The following is a 14,733-nucleotide window of genomic DNA, read 5'->3' as shown; positions in this document are numbered from 1 at the left end:
GGCATGAAGAAGCTCTGCGCGCGATGGGTGCCGCGTTTGCTCACAGTGGACCAAAAACGAATTCATGTGACAACTTCCCAGCAGAATTTGGCATTATTTTCGGGTAAGCCGACCGAGTTTTTGCACCGATTCATAACCATGGATGAAACCTGGATCCACTGCTACACTCCTGAGTCAACGCAACAGGCAAAACAGTGGGTTCCACCGAGCCAAAGTGCTCCGAAGCGTCCAAAAACGCAACAATGGGTCGGAAAGGTTATGGCCTCCGTATTTTGGGATGCACATGGCATAATATTCGTGGACTATCTTGAAAAAGGTAAAACTATAACCGGAGCATACTATTCATCATTATTGGACTGATTGAAAATCGAAATCGCCGAAAAACGACCGCATTTGAAGAAGAAAAAACCGCGTTATCATCACGACAGTGCGCCTGTTCATTCATGCTTAGTTGCACAAGCAAAATTGCATGAACTTCGAATTGGTTCCTCAGCCATCGTATTCACCAGACCTGGCCCCCAGCGACTATTACTTGTTCCCTAACCTGAAGAGATGGCTCACCGGTAAGCGTTTTTACTCAAATGAGGAGCTCATAGCTGAAACTGAGGCGTATGTTGGAGACCTTCCGATCGAGTACTTTTCGGACGGTATCAAAAAGTTAGAAAATCGTTGGCTTCACTGTATCAACCTAAAAGGAGAGTATGTTGAAAAATAAAACCGACTTTGGCCAAAAAAACGTCTCCGTGTTTCATTTTTCAGGAACTTATCAGACTGACTAGTAATATAGGTATATGGCCACGTTATTTAGAACTAATTTCATCAAAGAAAATAAAGATATAGGTTACAAATTGATGATTCGTATTTGCTTATAAATTTTTTTAAAATAAAATAACCATTTATATCACCTGATAAAATCTCCTAATAAATAGGGACCTTTCTGAGTTACTGACAATCGATCTCGTAAAAAATACAACCATTTGTTGAAAATTCAATGCCATTTGATAAATTATCACAAGGGAAGGATTTTTCCATGCTATTTAGAGTTAATTCCATTGAATAAAAAACGAAATCTGCATGTACGAAACTGACGAAAATCTGTATTTGTTTATAATACTTTAAAAATAAATAACAACTACAGTGAAACTCTGAGATAAGGCTCTCTGATATAGTACTTCCGAGAATTTACGCCGCGCCGCAAGTGGGCGTAAAAAGAGCTGCGCGGGGTAAGCGGCAGTCACTCAGGTGTGAACAAACAAAAGCGTTTTCAACTAAACGGCCCTTCACCTGGGTAATTCCCCACCTCCTCCAGCCCCAAAATCGGCCCAGTCTCAGGGTTTTACTGTATTTATTAACCAGTAGTCAAGTAGTGAATTTGATTTTAAAATTGTTTGTAAAAAAAAATTATTGATCGTTAGTAAATTATCATAAGAGAAGGATTTCCTGAAGTAATTTAAAATTGATTCGGTTAAAAAAATGAAATCAGAACACATTTCTGAATTGAAAGGGTAACTGTGTTAATTGATACAGCCTGAAATTTATTTGATTTAAATTCAGTGAATTTTGTTTCGAATTTCACAAAATTGATCTAATTTTAAGTAAAATTTCGCTGAATTTAAGACTCAATTGTGAAATTTAGATGAGGTTCTGAATTTTCACCTCTCTTGCTTAAATCCAGTTAAATATTTCTGAATGCAATCCAGCCAGATTTTAAGGTGAAACAACTTTATGTATTCTTTTTTACTGTGAGACGAAGGATTAAATTTCAGTCGAATTTCTAGAGCTTTAGAGAGATTATATAAACTATATTCATGCATAAGATGATATCACTTACATAACAAAAAATAATCAAAAGTGTGAGAAATTTTAGTAAAACTCCTAGAGCAATGTGTGATATGCTCAAGGACAATTATGTTGTGTTTTTACAAACAAAGGCCTTTCTTACAGGAATCCCATTAGCGGCAGATAGAAGTCAGTTTCCGGTCAGGTAATGTGTAATTACCAAGTATTCCCCGCCCTCTTACTCATCACGCACAATTATAACAAAACATGCCTTGGGAGGATTGGAAAATAATTTTTTACTATGAGACTAGAAAAATTGTCTCAATATTTAAAAGTAAATTTAAATAATTGTTATCTCATTTATTTTTAATTAGTGCAGCATACAATCCAAGTTCGCAGAATCATCAACTCTCATAACAATCCCCAAGATAGTATTACAATCAGGATAGAAAAGAAATAATAAAGAGGATTGTAAATGTGAGATAGTAAATTCCTATTATTTTATCACCCTTTGCATCAAGAGTTTGTTAATTACTTTTTCATGCACAAAGAATATTTTTAAGTCAGTTTTTTCAGATGTTTTAAGTTTAAGGTCGTTGTACCAAAAACCTGGTCTCTGGAAAACAAAGACTTTTTTTTATTTTCAAAATTTAAATGATATTATCAGTTTATTAGTCATGTCTTATGAAAGCGAAAAACATAATTTTGTATGAAAAAAAGTTTTAAACCGACTATATATACTTAATAAAAGAATAGCTATTGTGAATAAATTTTTAAAAAAAGGTTGAATGTTAGTACATCGTGGCTTACATTTCGGGAAAGACATTTCCTACAATTTCGCTTTTTCAAATTTCGACAGAAAGTTAACAATTATCAAATATAGTACTTTGCTGCAAAAAAATTTTCTTTTAAAAAAATTGTTTTAACTATTTTAACCGTAGGAAAATTTTCTTTACAAAGTTAAAAACAATAAAGTTATAGAGAATGTTTGTCCAACAAATTAAGTCATCATTTATTAAAATTAAACAATTTATCCAAAATGGTATAAGAAACGATATAGTAAGAAAAACTCCAATAGCAAAAACATTGTTAAAATAATTTTATTTTATTATCTTAGATGATTTTTCTATACAAAATAATGTTTTATATGTGAAATGACATCCGTGAATTTTAATATAATTCTTAAAATCAGAAAAAACTATTTTTTTCATATATCTGATTTTCGGCATAACTACCTTAAGAAATAAAAACAGAGTTTTCCTGAAAATAATCGATTTTCATTATTTATAATGATAAATTATAACAGGGGAACTAAAAATTAGATTCAGGCTGTGATAACTTTTTTCTTTCATTGTAAAATGCAACAATCTTTCAACAGTTCGAAGTTAGTTAAATAGTTTAATATACATTTTTATAAATACATTTACACATCAGAAAAATAATTTTTTAACTAATTTAGGAACAATGCAACTTGAAATAGGTAAAAATTTTAATATCACTGAAGCCATCATGTAAAATTCTAATTTTTATTATTTATTTTCATTAATATTGTTATAAATTGTTTTTAAAATGTAAAAAAACATATTTTAAGAGTCAGCGGATGTTTTATTAACAAGAATAATAGTGAAATATTCTGAAATATGGAGTTTAGTGTTTTTTACACGTATCAAACTTAACAGCAGTGACAGAACATCTGAAATTGTTAACATACGACCAAATAAAAAAGAAAATATTTGTCCATGCAAATCTTTGTTGATCAAAGAAGGAAACTATTTAAAGTAGAAAGACCAAAGATAATTTTGGAAAAATTTAACATAAGAATATTTTTAAATATTTGAAAATTTGAAATAATATCATCATTCAAAGTATAACTTTTGCATTTCGTATTACAGCTCTATGGACCCTAATAAAATCCTTTTGCTATTACAAGTAGATGATTTTTTTTTTAATAAATCAGCTGTTTAAATAATCAAGTTTGTTTAGATCTAAGCCCAAGATTTGTCTGATTTAAAGTAACATTTGTCTAAAATTAAGACTCATCTCTGAAATTTAGTTCAGGTCTTAAGCGAAGACCTTTTTTTTTTAAATATTAAAAAATGTTGATGAATGTTTCATTGAAATGAAAAATTGCTAGAGAAAGATTCAAAATCTGATAAATTCTGCATAGCTTTGATGACTATCGACGTTTTTCCTTGAGAAAATCTGAAATAGTGATTCATTTATGATATAAGAATGCACTAGTCATCCGATTCTTTTGCATGCTAAGCAACATTCATTCATCGAAGTTGTTTTACGATACGACCGCATTATTCATTATCTCGCAGTGGACCTATCGCTAATATTTATATTTAAAAGGTGTTAATGTCTCGATGACACCGTGCCCCTGATTACTCCGTAAAATGCTTACCATCTGTGATTATGCGTTAAGAATGAAAGTGATGCAAATTCAATAAATTTTTTATATAGAGGTGTAAAATTACACATTACGCATACATGTCTGTGAAGTAATCCTCGCGAATAATGTGGGCTAGCAAGAGACAAGTGTCTGCTTTTTTTTCTACTTCCAAGGTTTCTGCGGAAAAATTACTTCATGGAATTTTTCATTAACTTACCCCTCAGTAAATTTTTTTACACTTCGATAGAATATTGGGAACAAAAAACATGATATATATTTTTTATCGATTGTTTCGATTCATGTTTAACACATTTTTTGGGTTTCTGTTACATTTGCGTCAACAAATTCATATTCAGAAACTTAGAATATAGGTTTTTATATATATTTTAAAATATCGAGACAACCATAGACAAACAGAGAATGATTTTATTAATTATTATGTTTAAATTTAATGCTATTTAATTACCTTTACTCGAATGGGTGCCGTCGCACTCGATGGGGTGAATTTTGGAACTAATATTAACTAAATACACTTTTAGTTTTGCTATTATTCGTCAAAAATAAAAATAATAAACCATTTTTTTACACTTTTTGTTCTATTTCTCTCACGTATCCCGGTTAAAATAACTATTACATAATCAAAAAGTCCATGCAATCAAAAGCATTCAAAAGAAATCAAAACTGTGTTTAATGTCAAATATCCATGCCTATTTTCTATTATTATTTACATTTTCAACTATTGTATCTTTACATAAATAAATAATGAATTCAAGAGGTGATATTTCTCATTACATTTAACAAAAGTAAAATGGCGATATTTTGTAGAAATAACTGAACAATTAAACAGGAAAATCAAATGTTACAATTTTGATGAATTTAAGCAAATTTAGTCGGATTTTAAGTAAAATTTGACTTAACTTGAGACTGAATTCTGTGGTGGAAATAGCGAATTGTTAATTTTAAACCTATTTTATTTTAATTCAGAAAATTGTCCTGAATTTAAGACGAACCAATTTTACCGTTTTAAAAATGAAAGCAATTATTTTTACTTTATGGTACAAATTTACAAATATTTTTATTGAAATTATTTCAAATTTGCAGGTTTTCTAAATTTCATTCTTTTTAGGAAAATACAGTTTTTAAATTTTATAATTTAAACTGCACCTTCTGTTTAAATTATTTAAAAATAAGAAGGATTCATAATTTTAAACGTAAAAAAGCTTTAGAATTGTGATTGCAATTTTCATATGTACTTCAAAATTTTGTAAATTTTTCATTTTTCAACTACTTTTATGTCCAAGATATTTTCAAAACAACAAATTTAAATATTATCTGTTTAATTTTTCGGTGTATATGATTTTTAAATTGTAATTTAATCTTAAAAATTAAAATAAAATTTACAATGAATTTTGAATGATTTCCAATTTGTTAACCTCTTTTGTTAGGTTCGATAAAAAAAATTGTTAGCATTGAAAAAAAAATTAGTTTTAATAAGGAAATATCCTTTTTTCAATCAAACAAACAGATTGGTTTGATTACAAGTTTCTACGTTAAATGCTTTTAGTTTGAAAATTCAAACTACAAAGAAATTTTTTAATGACTGAATTTGTTTTATCATCGTCTTTAATTTTTACTACTTTCTCAAACCAAAATTCAGCTCCTCAATTCACTGAGTATTTGTAAAATTGTCCTATCTCAGATTAAGTAAACTTGATTGTATACAAGGTGCCTACTCAAATCCTGAAAAAAATCCCTGAAAATTCCAGATTTTTTCCAGGTGCCTCCAGATTATTTTCGGATATTATTTTTCTTCATAATTTAATAATTTAATTTTAACCAAAAATTGGAATATGTATGCCACAATTTTATTTTACAGAATGTCATTCTACAGTCCCCATCAATATCGGAATGGATAAAAGATGTTTATATTCATATCTGAAATTAAATCATTGTTTTTTAAAACGTACCTTTATGAAAGGAAAAGTAATTTCTTGATGTTGCAAGTTTTTAGGTATTTAATTAAAGTATTTAATTTTGGGACTGAGTGACCGTTAAATATTTTTTTTAATAATTTCAAAATTCAAACGAAATTTCAGCACAAAAAGGAATGATTCGTAGGAGAACCATTTTCAAAACGAAACACTTTCATGTACCACCCAATTAAATATATCACTTATCACCATCGCATAAGCAAAATTAATTAATAATATCGAAAACATAATTATGAATTCTTTCATTTGTTCCTAAGGCCCATGAATTTAAAAAATGATTTAAACAAATGCTTTTTATCTTCATACTTAAAATCCAGTACACATTTAATATATTAATATTTTCAATACAAAATATTTCTCTTTCATTAGCAAAAATGATACAAAGAAGTTTGATCTAAATCATTAAAAATACAATACGATGAAAGCCACTTTTAGCAATGAAAAAATATTAACAATTAATTTTCTATTGCAATTAAAAAAAACTTAAGCACGCTCGAAAAAACTTCCTGGCCAGGGTTTTCAGCTGAGTACACACCCTTGTATATTTTCTACAATGCAGTCTTCTCGCAATAGACATTATCGACTATAATAAAAGTGAGCAGGCACACAAGTAAAAAAAACGACTGAAGAAATTTTTTCTTTACCTGCTGGACGTACCACTGGGTGGAACTCTGGATTTTTCTAATAGTTGGCTTGCAAGGGGCGCATAGGAGAAGGGGCGTCAGTCTGTTGAACCCCTTGACATTGGCCGCCCCCGGAGGCGACGAGGGCCTCAGCCCGTCATCCCCCAACACAGGCCACAGCATCCACAATGGAGATGCCTCCTTTCTCCCCTAGCTTTCTTCCAATCGAATCACCACAACAAATTTCAACCTTCACGTATCGATTAATATCTTAATTGCTTTAATTCGCTGAAAAATCGACATTGTTTCAAACCCTGATATGCTATTGTTGAAATCGATACCAAATTTTTCCTTCCGAAAAGCTCTTCACGGAATCTGCAATTATTAGCACTCATTGTCGTTTTCGAAAATGCACTGTTAATTATGATTAGCAAGGTTTTTTTCAAATGAATGTTAATGTTCTATAGCCTAATTCTTCTTGTTGAGCAACTGTTGACTTGTACACCTTACCTTATATTTCATTTTATTTGGATTTTGTTAGATTCTTAATACTAATTCTTTTGTTTGCCGCATAAACAAAATAAATTATTTTAAAAAACATAGAATTTTCGTTATTATGAATGGGGTTCGTCCATATATTACGTATTACGAATTACATAACAGAGTACGTAACGCTTTTATTGTTAACGGAGGGTTCAAGAGGAGCTGTTATGTTCTTGTTTTGATGGTGTGGGGGGGGGGGAGGTAATACGATAAATGTTACATAATATTCCTTTTAATATAATAATTTAAGTAAATTTTAAAAGTATATAATACTAACTTTAAGGTGTATTTTGTAGCCGAGGTTTTATTGTATATATATAAAGGATGTGCATGTGAGAAATCAAGTTATAAAAGGGTAGAGAGGAGTGATAAAAATCAGTTTTTGAGGTACATGTAGAAGTTGAGGTGTCTTAACAGAATAACCCGTGATTTAAAAAAAAAATGGATATCACTTTTGCCCACCACTGAGGGTTTGAATGTTTTTTAGTTTGAAATTTTTTTTTTAATTAACGACAAATAAATTTGCAAAACTTTTACCATTGAAACAATTCATATTGCTTATGCATATAGTCACGGTTTTTATGAAACATCAATTTTGCATATTTTCATGTTAATTTTTCACATTCGTTGCCGAGGATATTTTTGTTTGTACCATGATGCTTTTCACATCGAATCGGTTTCTTCAATTTATACAAAAAATTTCATAAGACAGCCAATTGTTTTTGGTATAATATATGGACAATCCCTTAGCTCCATTGTATCATGTTTCATTTAATTTGAGACATACACTAAAATTCTTCGTTTGTAGCGGATCGAATGAATTCTGAGCAATTAAATCATGGGAGTTGTCTTTAGTGATCAATTTAGAGTTTCAAAATGGTAAATGTAACTTCTTCAAGATATCGAAAGAGTAAAACGATTAAGAAGTTGAATGAAATAGCGAAATTCTGTAGAAAATTAACGAAGCAATTAATTAAGGGAATAGAGGGCAAAAAACGAAAAGAATTTTATAAAGTACAATCAAGAAACTTCCTTATTTGCTACCTTGAGTCAACTTCGATAAAAGTACAAGAGAAAATCAATACAAAACAAGGTTATAGGTTTTTAATAAGGTAATTTGGAAGAGCAGGAGGAAATGCTTGAGTTCTTATTGTCTCATTGAGGCTGAGGAGCAAATTAATCTACAAGGTGGTCTTTGTTTCAGAATTCAGATTATAGATTGAAAGACACTTCCTAAAGGGAAGAAAAATGTCCTCTGATCAGTTAAATGATTAATTTATTAGGTTTCAACATTCTAAATTTATAATATATTTTTAGATTTCAATTTTGCAAAAGAGAAAGATCTGAAGTGTACTGCTTGCAATGTACTTTAAACACATGAATAATAATAAACAATCAAGAATTTTGTATTTCTTTAGACACTTCAAATTTGATGTGAAGAATGTAAACTTCAAAACACTCTGACATAGAGAAAATTTCACAATTGATAATTTCGAAATTGGAGAGCTTCCAAGATTTTTTAAGTCATGAGTTTTTAAAACAGTCTATAATTAAGTTGAATCAGGAACCTTCGTATGCACTTTAAAATAATAAAGAATAGAAAACACTTAAGAGTTTAGTTTAGACTTTAGACACTTTAAACTGATCTCACCTCAAAGCTGAACTGTAACGTTCGAGCTTGCAAGCTTTCCCAATAAAAAGTTTTGAAAATAATTTATAATTAGGTTGATGAAGTTTTTTTATTTCATCAAAAGTTTGAGTTAAATTAACTAAATAAACATAATTTGGTTCAATCGACAAAATATTTGTTGAAATATGTCATACAAGCAGCATGTGCCTAAAGTTCTGAACGGCAAAAAACGCAACATTTTTTCTCGTATAAAATAAATATTTCGAAAGATTAAGCTTTGCTTGTCAATAACTAAAACATATTTTTTACTATTTCAAGCTTAAAATCACAGACAAACTGGTTGATTGAAGTAAAGGAGTTTGGTCGACTAGCATCATTTTTTTCAGGAACTAAAACTACTTTGTTTTTTTAATCAACAAAATGGCAAACCAAATTATTTCAGCGTTTTAATAAATTATAAGGGGATAACAGGGATCAACATCTGTCCCCTTTTCTTTCTGTCAAGAACTTTGACCTAATTTTCTCCCTTTTTAAAAGGTTAGTAGATTTGAAAGATACTGTCGACAGCAAAGTGATCGTCAACGATTTAATCAAAAAACAAAACCCGAAGTATAAATATTCTGTAGTTGAAAATAAAAAAAATCTTTATAAAAGTAACAGAGACTTCACATGTCAAAATGCTTTAAATTAAGGAAAAAAGGAGATTTTTCACAAAAATAACAGAATAAGTCCTTTTAAATAAAATTAATGTTAAGCCAAAAAGATTAATGTTCTAAATAACAGTTAAAAGATTCGATCCTAAAATATAAAATTCTCGAGAAAACGGTAATTTTCAGTTAAACATATTTTACTAAAATAGTTGAATTTTCAACCAAAAAAGATGAATTGTCAAGAAAGGAGTTTCATGTTTAAATAAAGAGATGAATTTTCAACTAAAAAGGCAAACTTTCTACAAAACAGTTAAATTCTAACTAAAAAAGATACATTTTTATCGAAATTGCTGATTTTTCAACAAAATAATAAAATGTTCAAACATTTAATAACATTTTAAGCCATGTAAGACGAATTCTCAACGAAAAAATTATTAGTGTATACTTCAACCAAATTAAAAAATTTTTTAATCTACAATAGTTAAATTCATTTGAAAAAGAAGAATTCCCAACAAACTAATTGATCTTTTAATTAAAAAAAGATTTTAGGCCAATAAACAAAGAAATTTCAACCAATTTGTTCAATTTTCAGGATAAAGACAATTTTTCTACAAAGAGTTGAATTTTCAACCAAAAAATATAAATATTGAACAAAAAAGTTAATTTTCAATCATATAATATAATTGTTAAATAAAAAAGATGAATTCTCAAGAAAAAATAGAATAGTAAATTTTAGAAAAAAATTCAACCAAGAATAATGAACTTTTCTTATTGGTTTCTATATAAGCTAAGTTCACATTTAAGTGAAAAAATTGATGAGAAAAAGGAATGAAAATCTATCTACTGACAAATATGTATTTTTTTAGAGTCAAACATGAATAACTTATTTTTTTTAACTATAAAATAACCATAAGATACCCATATGATACAAACGGTTTTTAGTAATAAATGAAATCCCCTTTAATCCAATTTTCCCGAAAAATGTACACTTTTTTACCTAAAATTCAACTATTGAACTAATATGGTTCCTGAAATAAACAAAATTAAGAAATAAAGTTGGGAATCTGTAATAACAATATTAAGGAAGTAAACTAATATTATAGGAAAAGCCACTTTCTAAAAACTTGTCGACCAAGCAGACTAAAATCCCTACCATTCATCAACCCCATAATTATACTCCTTAATAATGCCAACTTCGAAGCCTTCTATTATAAAACTTTTAAACTACACTATCCCTGAAATTAAAATATCGTTAAACTTTCCGAATTCACAGAAACCTCAGATTTAAACTTAAAAATCAACACCCTGTACATCCGCGTGTTGAATTCGCGTTCACTTGGTAGCGCAATTTGGCGTTTCCTCGTTAGCGCTCGTTTCAACAGAAGTTGTGGTCATCATGCTTGGAAGCCCACTCTTCAGGATACATAATAGTTTTACTTAACGTTCACCGAGCACGAATTCGAAAGGTGTGGGTCGTTGAAAAGGCTTTTGTTTATGTACATGTCAGCGACAGGTAGGAAATTATCGATCGGCGAAAGGTTAGTGATAAATATCTAAAGGTCATCCGGCAGCCCTTGGCTGTTCAATCGGTCGTTTGAACGACCAACTATGCAGTTCAAACTACAAGGCATGGTCAGGGTCTCAACTCAAACTAAAAAAAAAAAGATTCCAGGCTATTGTCCGGTTTTCTCCGTCAAAAATTACATTTTTTTCCGGTTGATTTTTAAGAGCTCGTAATAATTATTATTAAACAAAGAATTATATATGTAAAATATGTAATGTAGATTATTCTAAAAGTCATTGTAAACTTCACATGCCAAAATGTTCTCAAAAAAGGGAAATAAGGTGATTTTTCAAGAATACAGGGGAATATATAATTTTAAATAGCATTATTGTAGGTAACATATGTCCAAGAATTCAAGTCGACATATATTGCATTTTCAACAAAGTAGTGGAATTTTCAACAAGAGAGTTTGATTATTCAAGCTAAAAAGTCGAATTATGTGAGAAGAAATTTGACTTTCAATTAATTTTCAACCAAACGATTGAATTTTTACCCAAAAGATGAATTTAGAATCCAAAAGAACGGATTTTATATACAAAAAAATGAATGTCCAACAAAACAGTTAAATTTTCAATAAAATAATTCAGTTTTCAACCAAAATAACTGAATTTTAAACCAAAAGAGATTAGTTCTGAACTAAAAATATAATAGTAGATTTTTCCAATCAAAATAATTAATTTTAAATAAAAAAGATGAATTATCAACAAAAAAGAAGACTTTTAACAAAAGAGATAACTTTTCAACAATATAATTAATTTTGAAACCAAATATTAGAATTTTGGACCAAAACAGATGAATTCAGAACAAAAACAATAATAGTAGACTTTTCAATAAAAAAATAATCAGCTTTCAATCAAAAAAGAATAATATTCTACAAAAAGATGAATTTTCAATCCAAAAGGAAGAATTTTATATCCAGAACGACGACTGTTGAACAAAACAGTTTAATTTTCAACAAAAAGATATGACCTTTTAACAAAATATATGAATATACAAGAAAAAAGTAATTAAATTTTTAGCTGAATAATATTATTTTTAACAAAAAGAGATTAATTCTGAACCCAAAATATAATAGTACACTTTTGAAATAAAATTAATTAACTTTCAACCAGAAAATATAACTTTTAAAGAAAAGGATTAAATTTTCCACTAAATAGTAGAATTTTTAACCAAAACGGGTAATTCTAAACCATAAATATAATAGTAAACCTTTCAAATACATCAAGAAAAATCACTTCAATAAAAAATACGACTTTTCTAAAAATAGGTGAATTTTCAATCTAAAAGGACGAAATTTCTATAAAAAAAAGGCGTTTTCAACAAAACAATTGAATTTTCGACCAAAAACGATGACTTTTTTTAACTAAATTGCTGAATTTTAAACAAAATAATTAAATTTTTACCAAAGAAAATAAAAGTAATTAAGTTTCAACCAGAAAATATGAATTATTAACAAAATAGTTGAATTTTCAAGAAGATAATTACATTTTCAGCCTGCTTGTAGAATTTTTAACCAAAATATGGATTTTCAATCCAAAAGGACAAATTTTGTATCAAAAAACAAGAATTTTCAATTAAATAGTAGAATTTTTAACCATAAGAGAAGAATTCAGAACCAACAATATAACAGTAGACTTTTCAATTAAAAAGAATGAACTTTAATTAAAATTCAAAAATAGTTGGATTTTCTTATTGATTTCTATTAAATCGGTTCTTCTCATTTAAGCGAAAAAACACACAAAAAGGGGGAAGTATCAATTTTCTTGAATGCAGTGCAAAAAAGAGATAAAACTTTAAAAATTGGAAAGAGTATGACATCTGTGATTTAATAAGCGGCCTACAAAATTTTGCGCAAGGAATTAACTGATGTTATTTCAGAATACATATAGTGACGTTCCGCAGAAGAGTGCCAATTTGAGAACAAAATATATAACAATGGCAATCTCCAACTTCGAATCAGTTTTTTTCGAAAATTGGTTAACATTAAGTTTAAAACCTTAAATATAAAATAATCATCGAAATTTTAACGGAGATGGTCGGTAAAACTGAGCATAATTCCAAATATTTTTTTTCGCAGAGCGAGACGCTATTTATTGCAAAAATCAAAATAAATCTGAAAAATTCCTGGTTTTCAAAAAATTAAAATATTTCCTGGCTGTTTTCCGGCCTTTTCTTCGGTGCTCAAAATTCCAGGCTAACCCGGTTTCTCGGTCAGTAGACACCCTGATGGATTTTAAACTAAAGGAATAACTTGTGATTTATTGTGCAACAGATATACAGCGGTTCTCAAATTAATATTTTTTATAATGAAGTAATTAATGGACAATGTACAAATTTAGTGGTACTTAAAAATAATACAGTAATAGAATTATTTATTTTTTCTCATCATATTAGTCTGCTACAAGCACCTGTCTGGAAAGTGCTGTAGCTCGATATTTCCTCGACCCTTGCATTGCTCTTTGTAGGTTCAAACTCAACTACAGCCAGCACGACCCTTTACATTTTTTATGAAAAGGTGAACAGTCACCAGATACCCCCCCCCCCCCATGATGTCTCATCACCTTTTAAGTACTCTCGGTTTCATAAGCAAAAAAAAAAGATAACTCTGCTCTGCAGTGTAGAGTAACACTTTTCTGATGTTGAAAATTTGCTCTATTTTTAGAACCTTGTGAGTATCTAATACACGCCTGACATACCCTACTTCAGAAAAAAATATGGAGAGTTTTTACAAAAATTTGGACTTTTAATCGCAATATCAAAATAACAGTCGGTTCAATTTTCAATTAGGGAGAACAAGAAATAAATTTCGACAAAAGTGTCAATAAATTATTGAAAATATTATAAATGTTTCATGTTAGTGCTTTTCACTGAAAATTATTATATTTTTAAAAGAATTTTAATATAAAATCATAAAAATTCGAAGACTAAAATTTTCACCATCTTTAAACAACGACTAAAAATTTGTCAAGAATTTATGTTTTGCGATTGTGCTACAGTTGTTTAACGGAAATTATTGGCATTTTTAATGGCTGTGGTTACGTATACTGAAATTTCTGTACAAAAATCTGAATTTTTTCAGTGACCGTAGACCCTGCGATTTTTAATGCAAAATTATTAGATTTCTAGGAATATTTACAATTGTTTAACAACTTCAGGTTGTGTTGGTATGTTTCACCTGGAACTGTTATTTTACACAAAAATCATAAGATTCAAATCCAATGATTATGTTTGAAATAATAAAATTTATGAGCTTGAACAATTGTAGATTTTTTTACCTCCACTTCATTATGAAGAATTAAAATTTTTATTAAAAAATCATTTGATTTAAAAGAAGATTATTTTTTTACACCGAAAATTGGTATTTCACAACAAAGATTATCTTATAATTTAATCAAGATTTAGGATCTTTTTAACAATTGAAGCTTACTTTCACTTTTCTGTTATTTTACGTTAGCGTTTTTGATGAAAAATGTTTATTTTTAATTAAGAAATCAGAAGATGCTTCAGATTATCATTCAGTCACTAACTTCACATTTTCAGTACAATATTTTGGTTATT

At 28.9% G+C, this 14,733-nt stretch overlaps 1 protein-coding gene across 4 annotated transcripts in view; it reads right to left on the bottom strand.

The window, feature by feature from the left end:
- LOC117167933 (ral guanine nucleotide dissociation stimulator) overlaps positions 1-14,733 on the bottom strand; it is a 114,357-nt gene that overhangs the window by 41,693 nt on the left and 57,931 nt on the right. For 3 of the 4 annotated variants that reach the window (XM_033353185.1, XM_033353184.1, XM_033353183.1), the window contains exon 2: positions 6,810-7,163. The exons of the other annotated variant lie outside the window; for it this stretch is intronic. In XM_033353185.1, the coding sequence (XP_033209076.1) occupies positions 6,810-6,971 (162 nt within the window). In that variant the 5' untranslated portion in view covers positions 6,972-7,163. The remainder of the gene's footprint in view (positions 1-6,809; positions 7,164-14,733) is intronic. 4 annotated transcript variants of the gene reach the window in all.

The sequence above is a fragment of the Belonocnema kinseyi genome, chromosome 2, assembly GCF_010883055.1.
Source record: "Belonocnema kinseyi isolate 2016_QV_RU_SX_M_011 chromosome 2, B_treatae_v1, whole genome shotgun sequence".
In the NCBI taxonomy this organism is placed as follows: Eukaryota; Metazoa; Arthropoda; class Insecta; order Hymenoptera; family Cynipidae; genus Belonocnema; species Belonocnema kinseyi.
The sequence above is the reverse complement of the archived record's forward strand: the minus strand, read 5'-3'. Positions and strand labels throughout refer to the sequence as shown.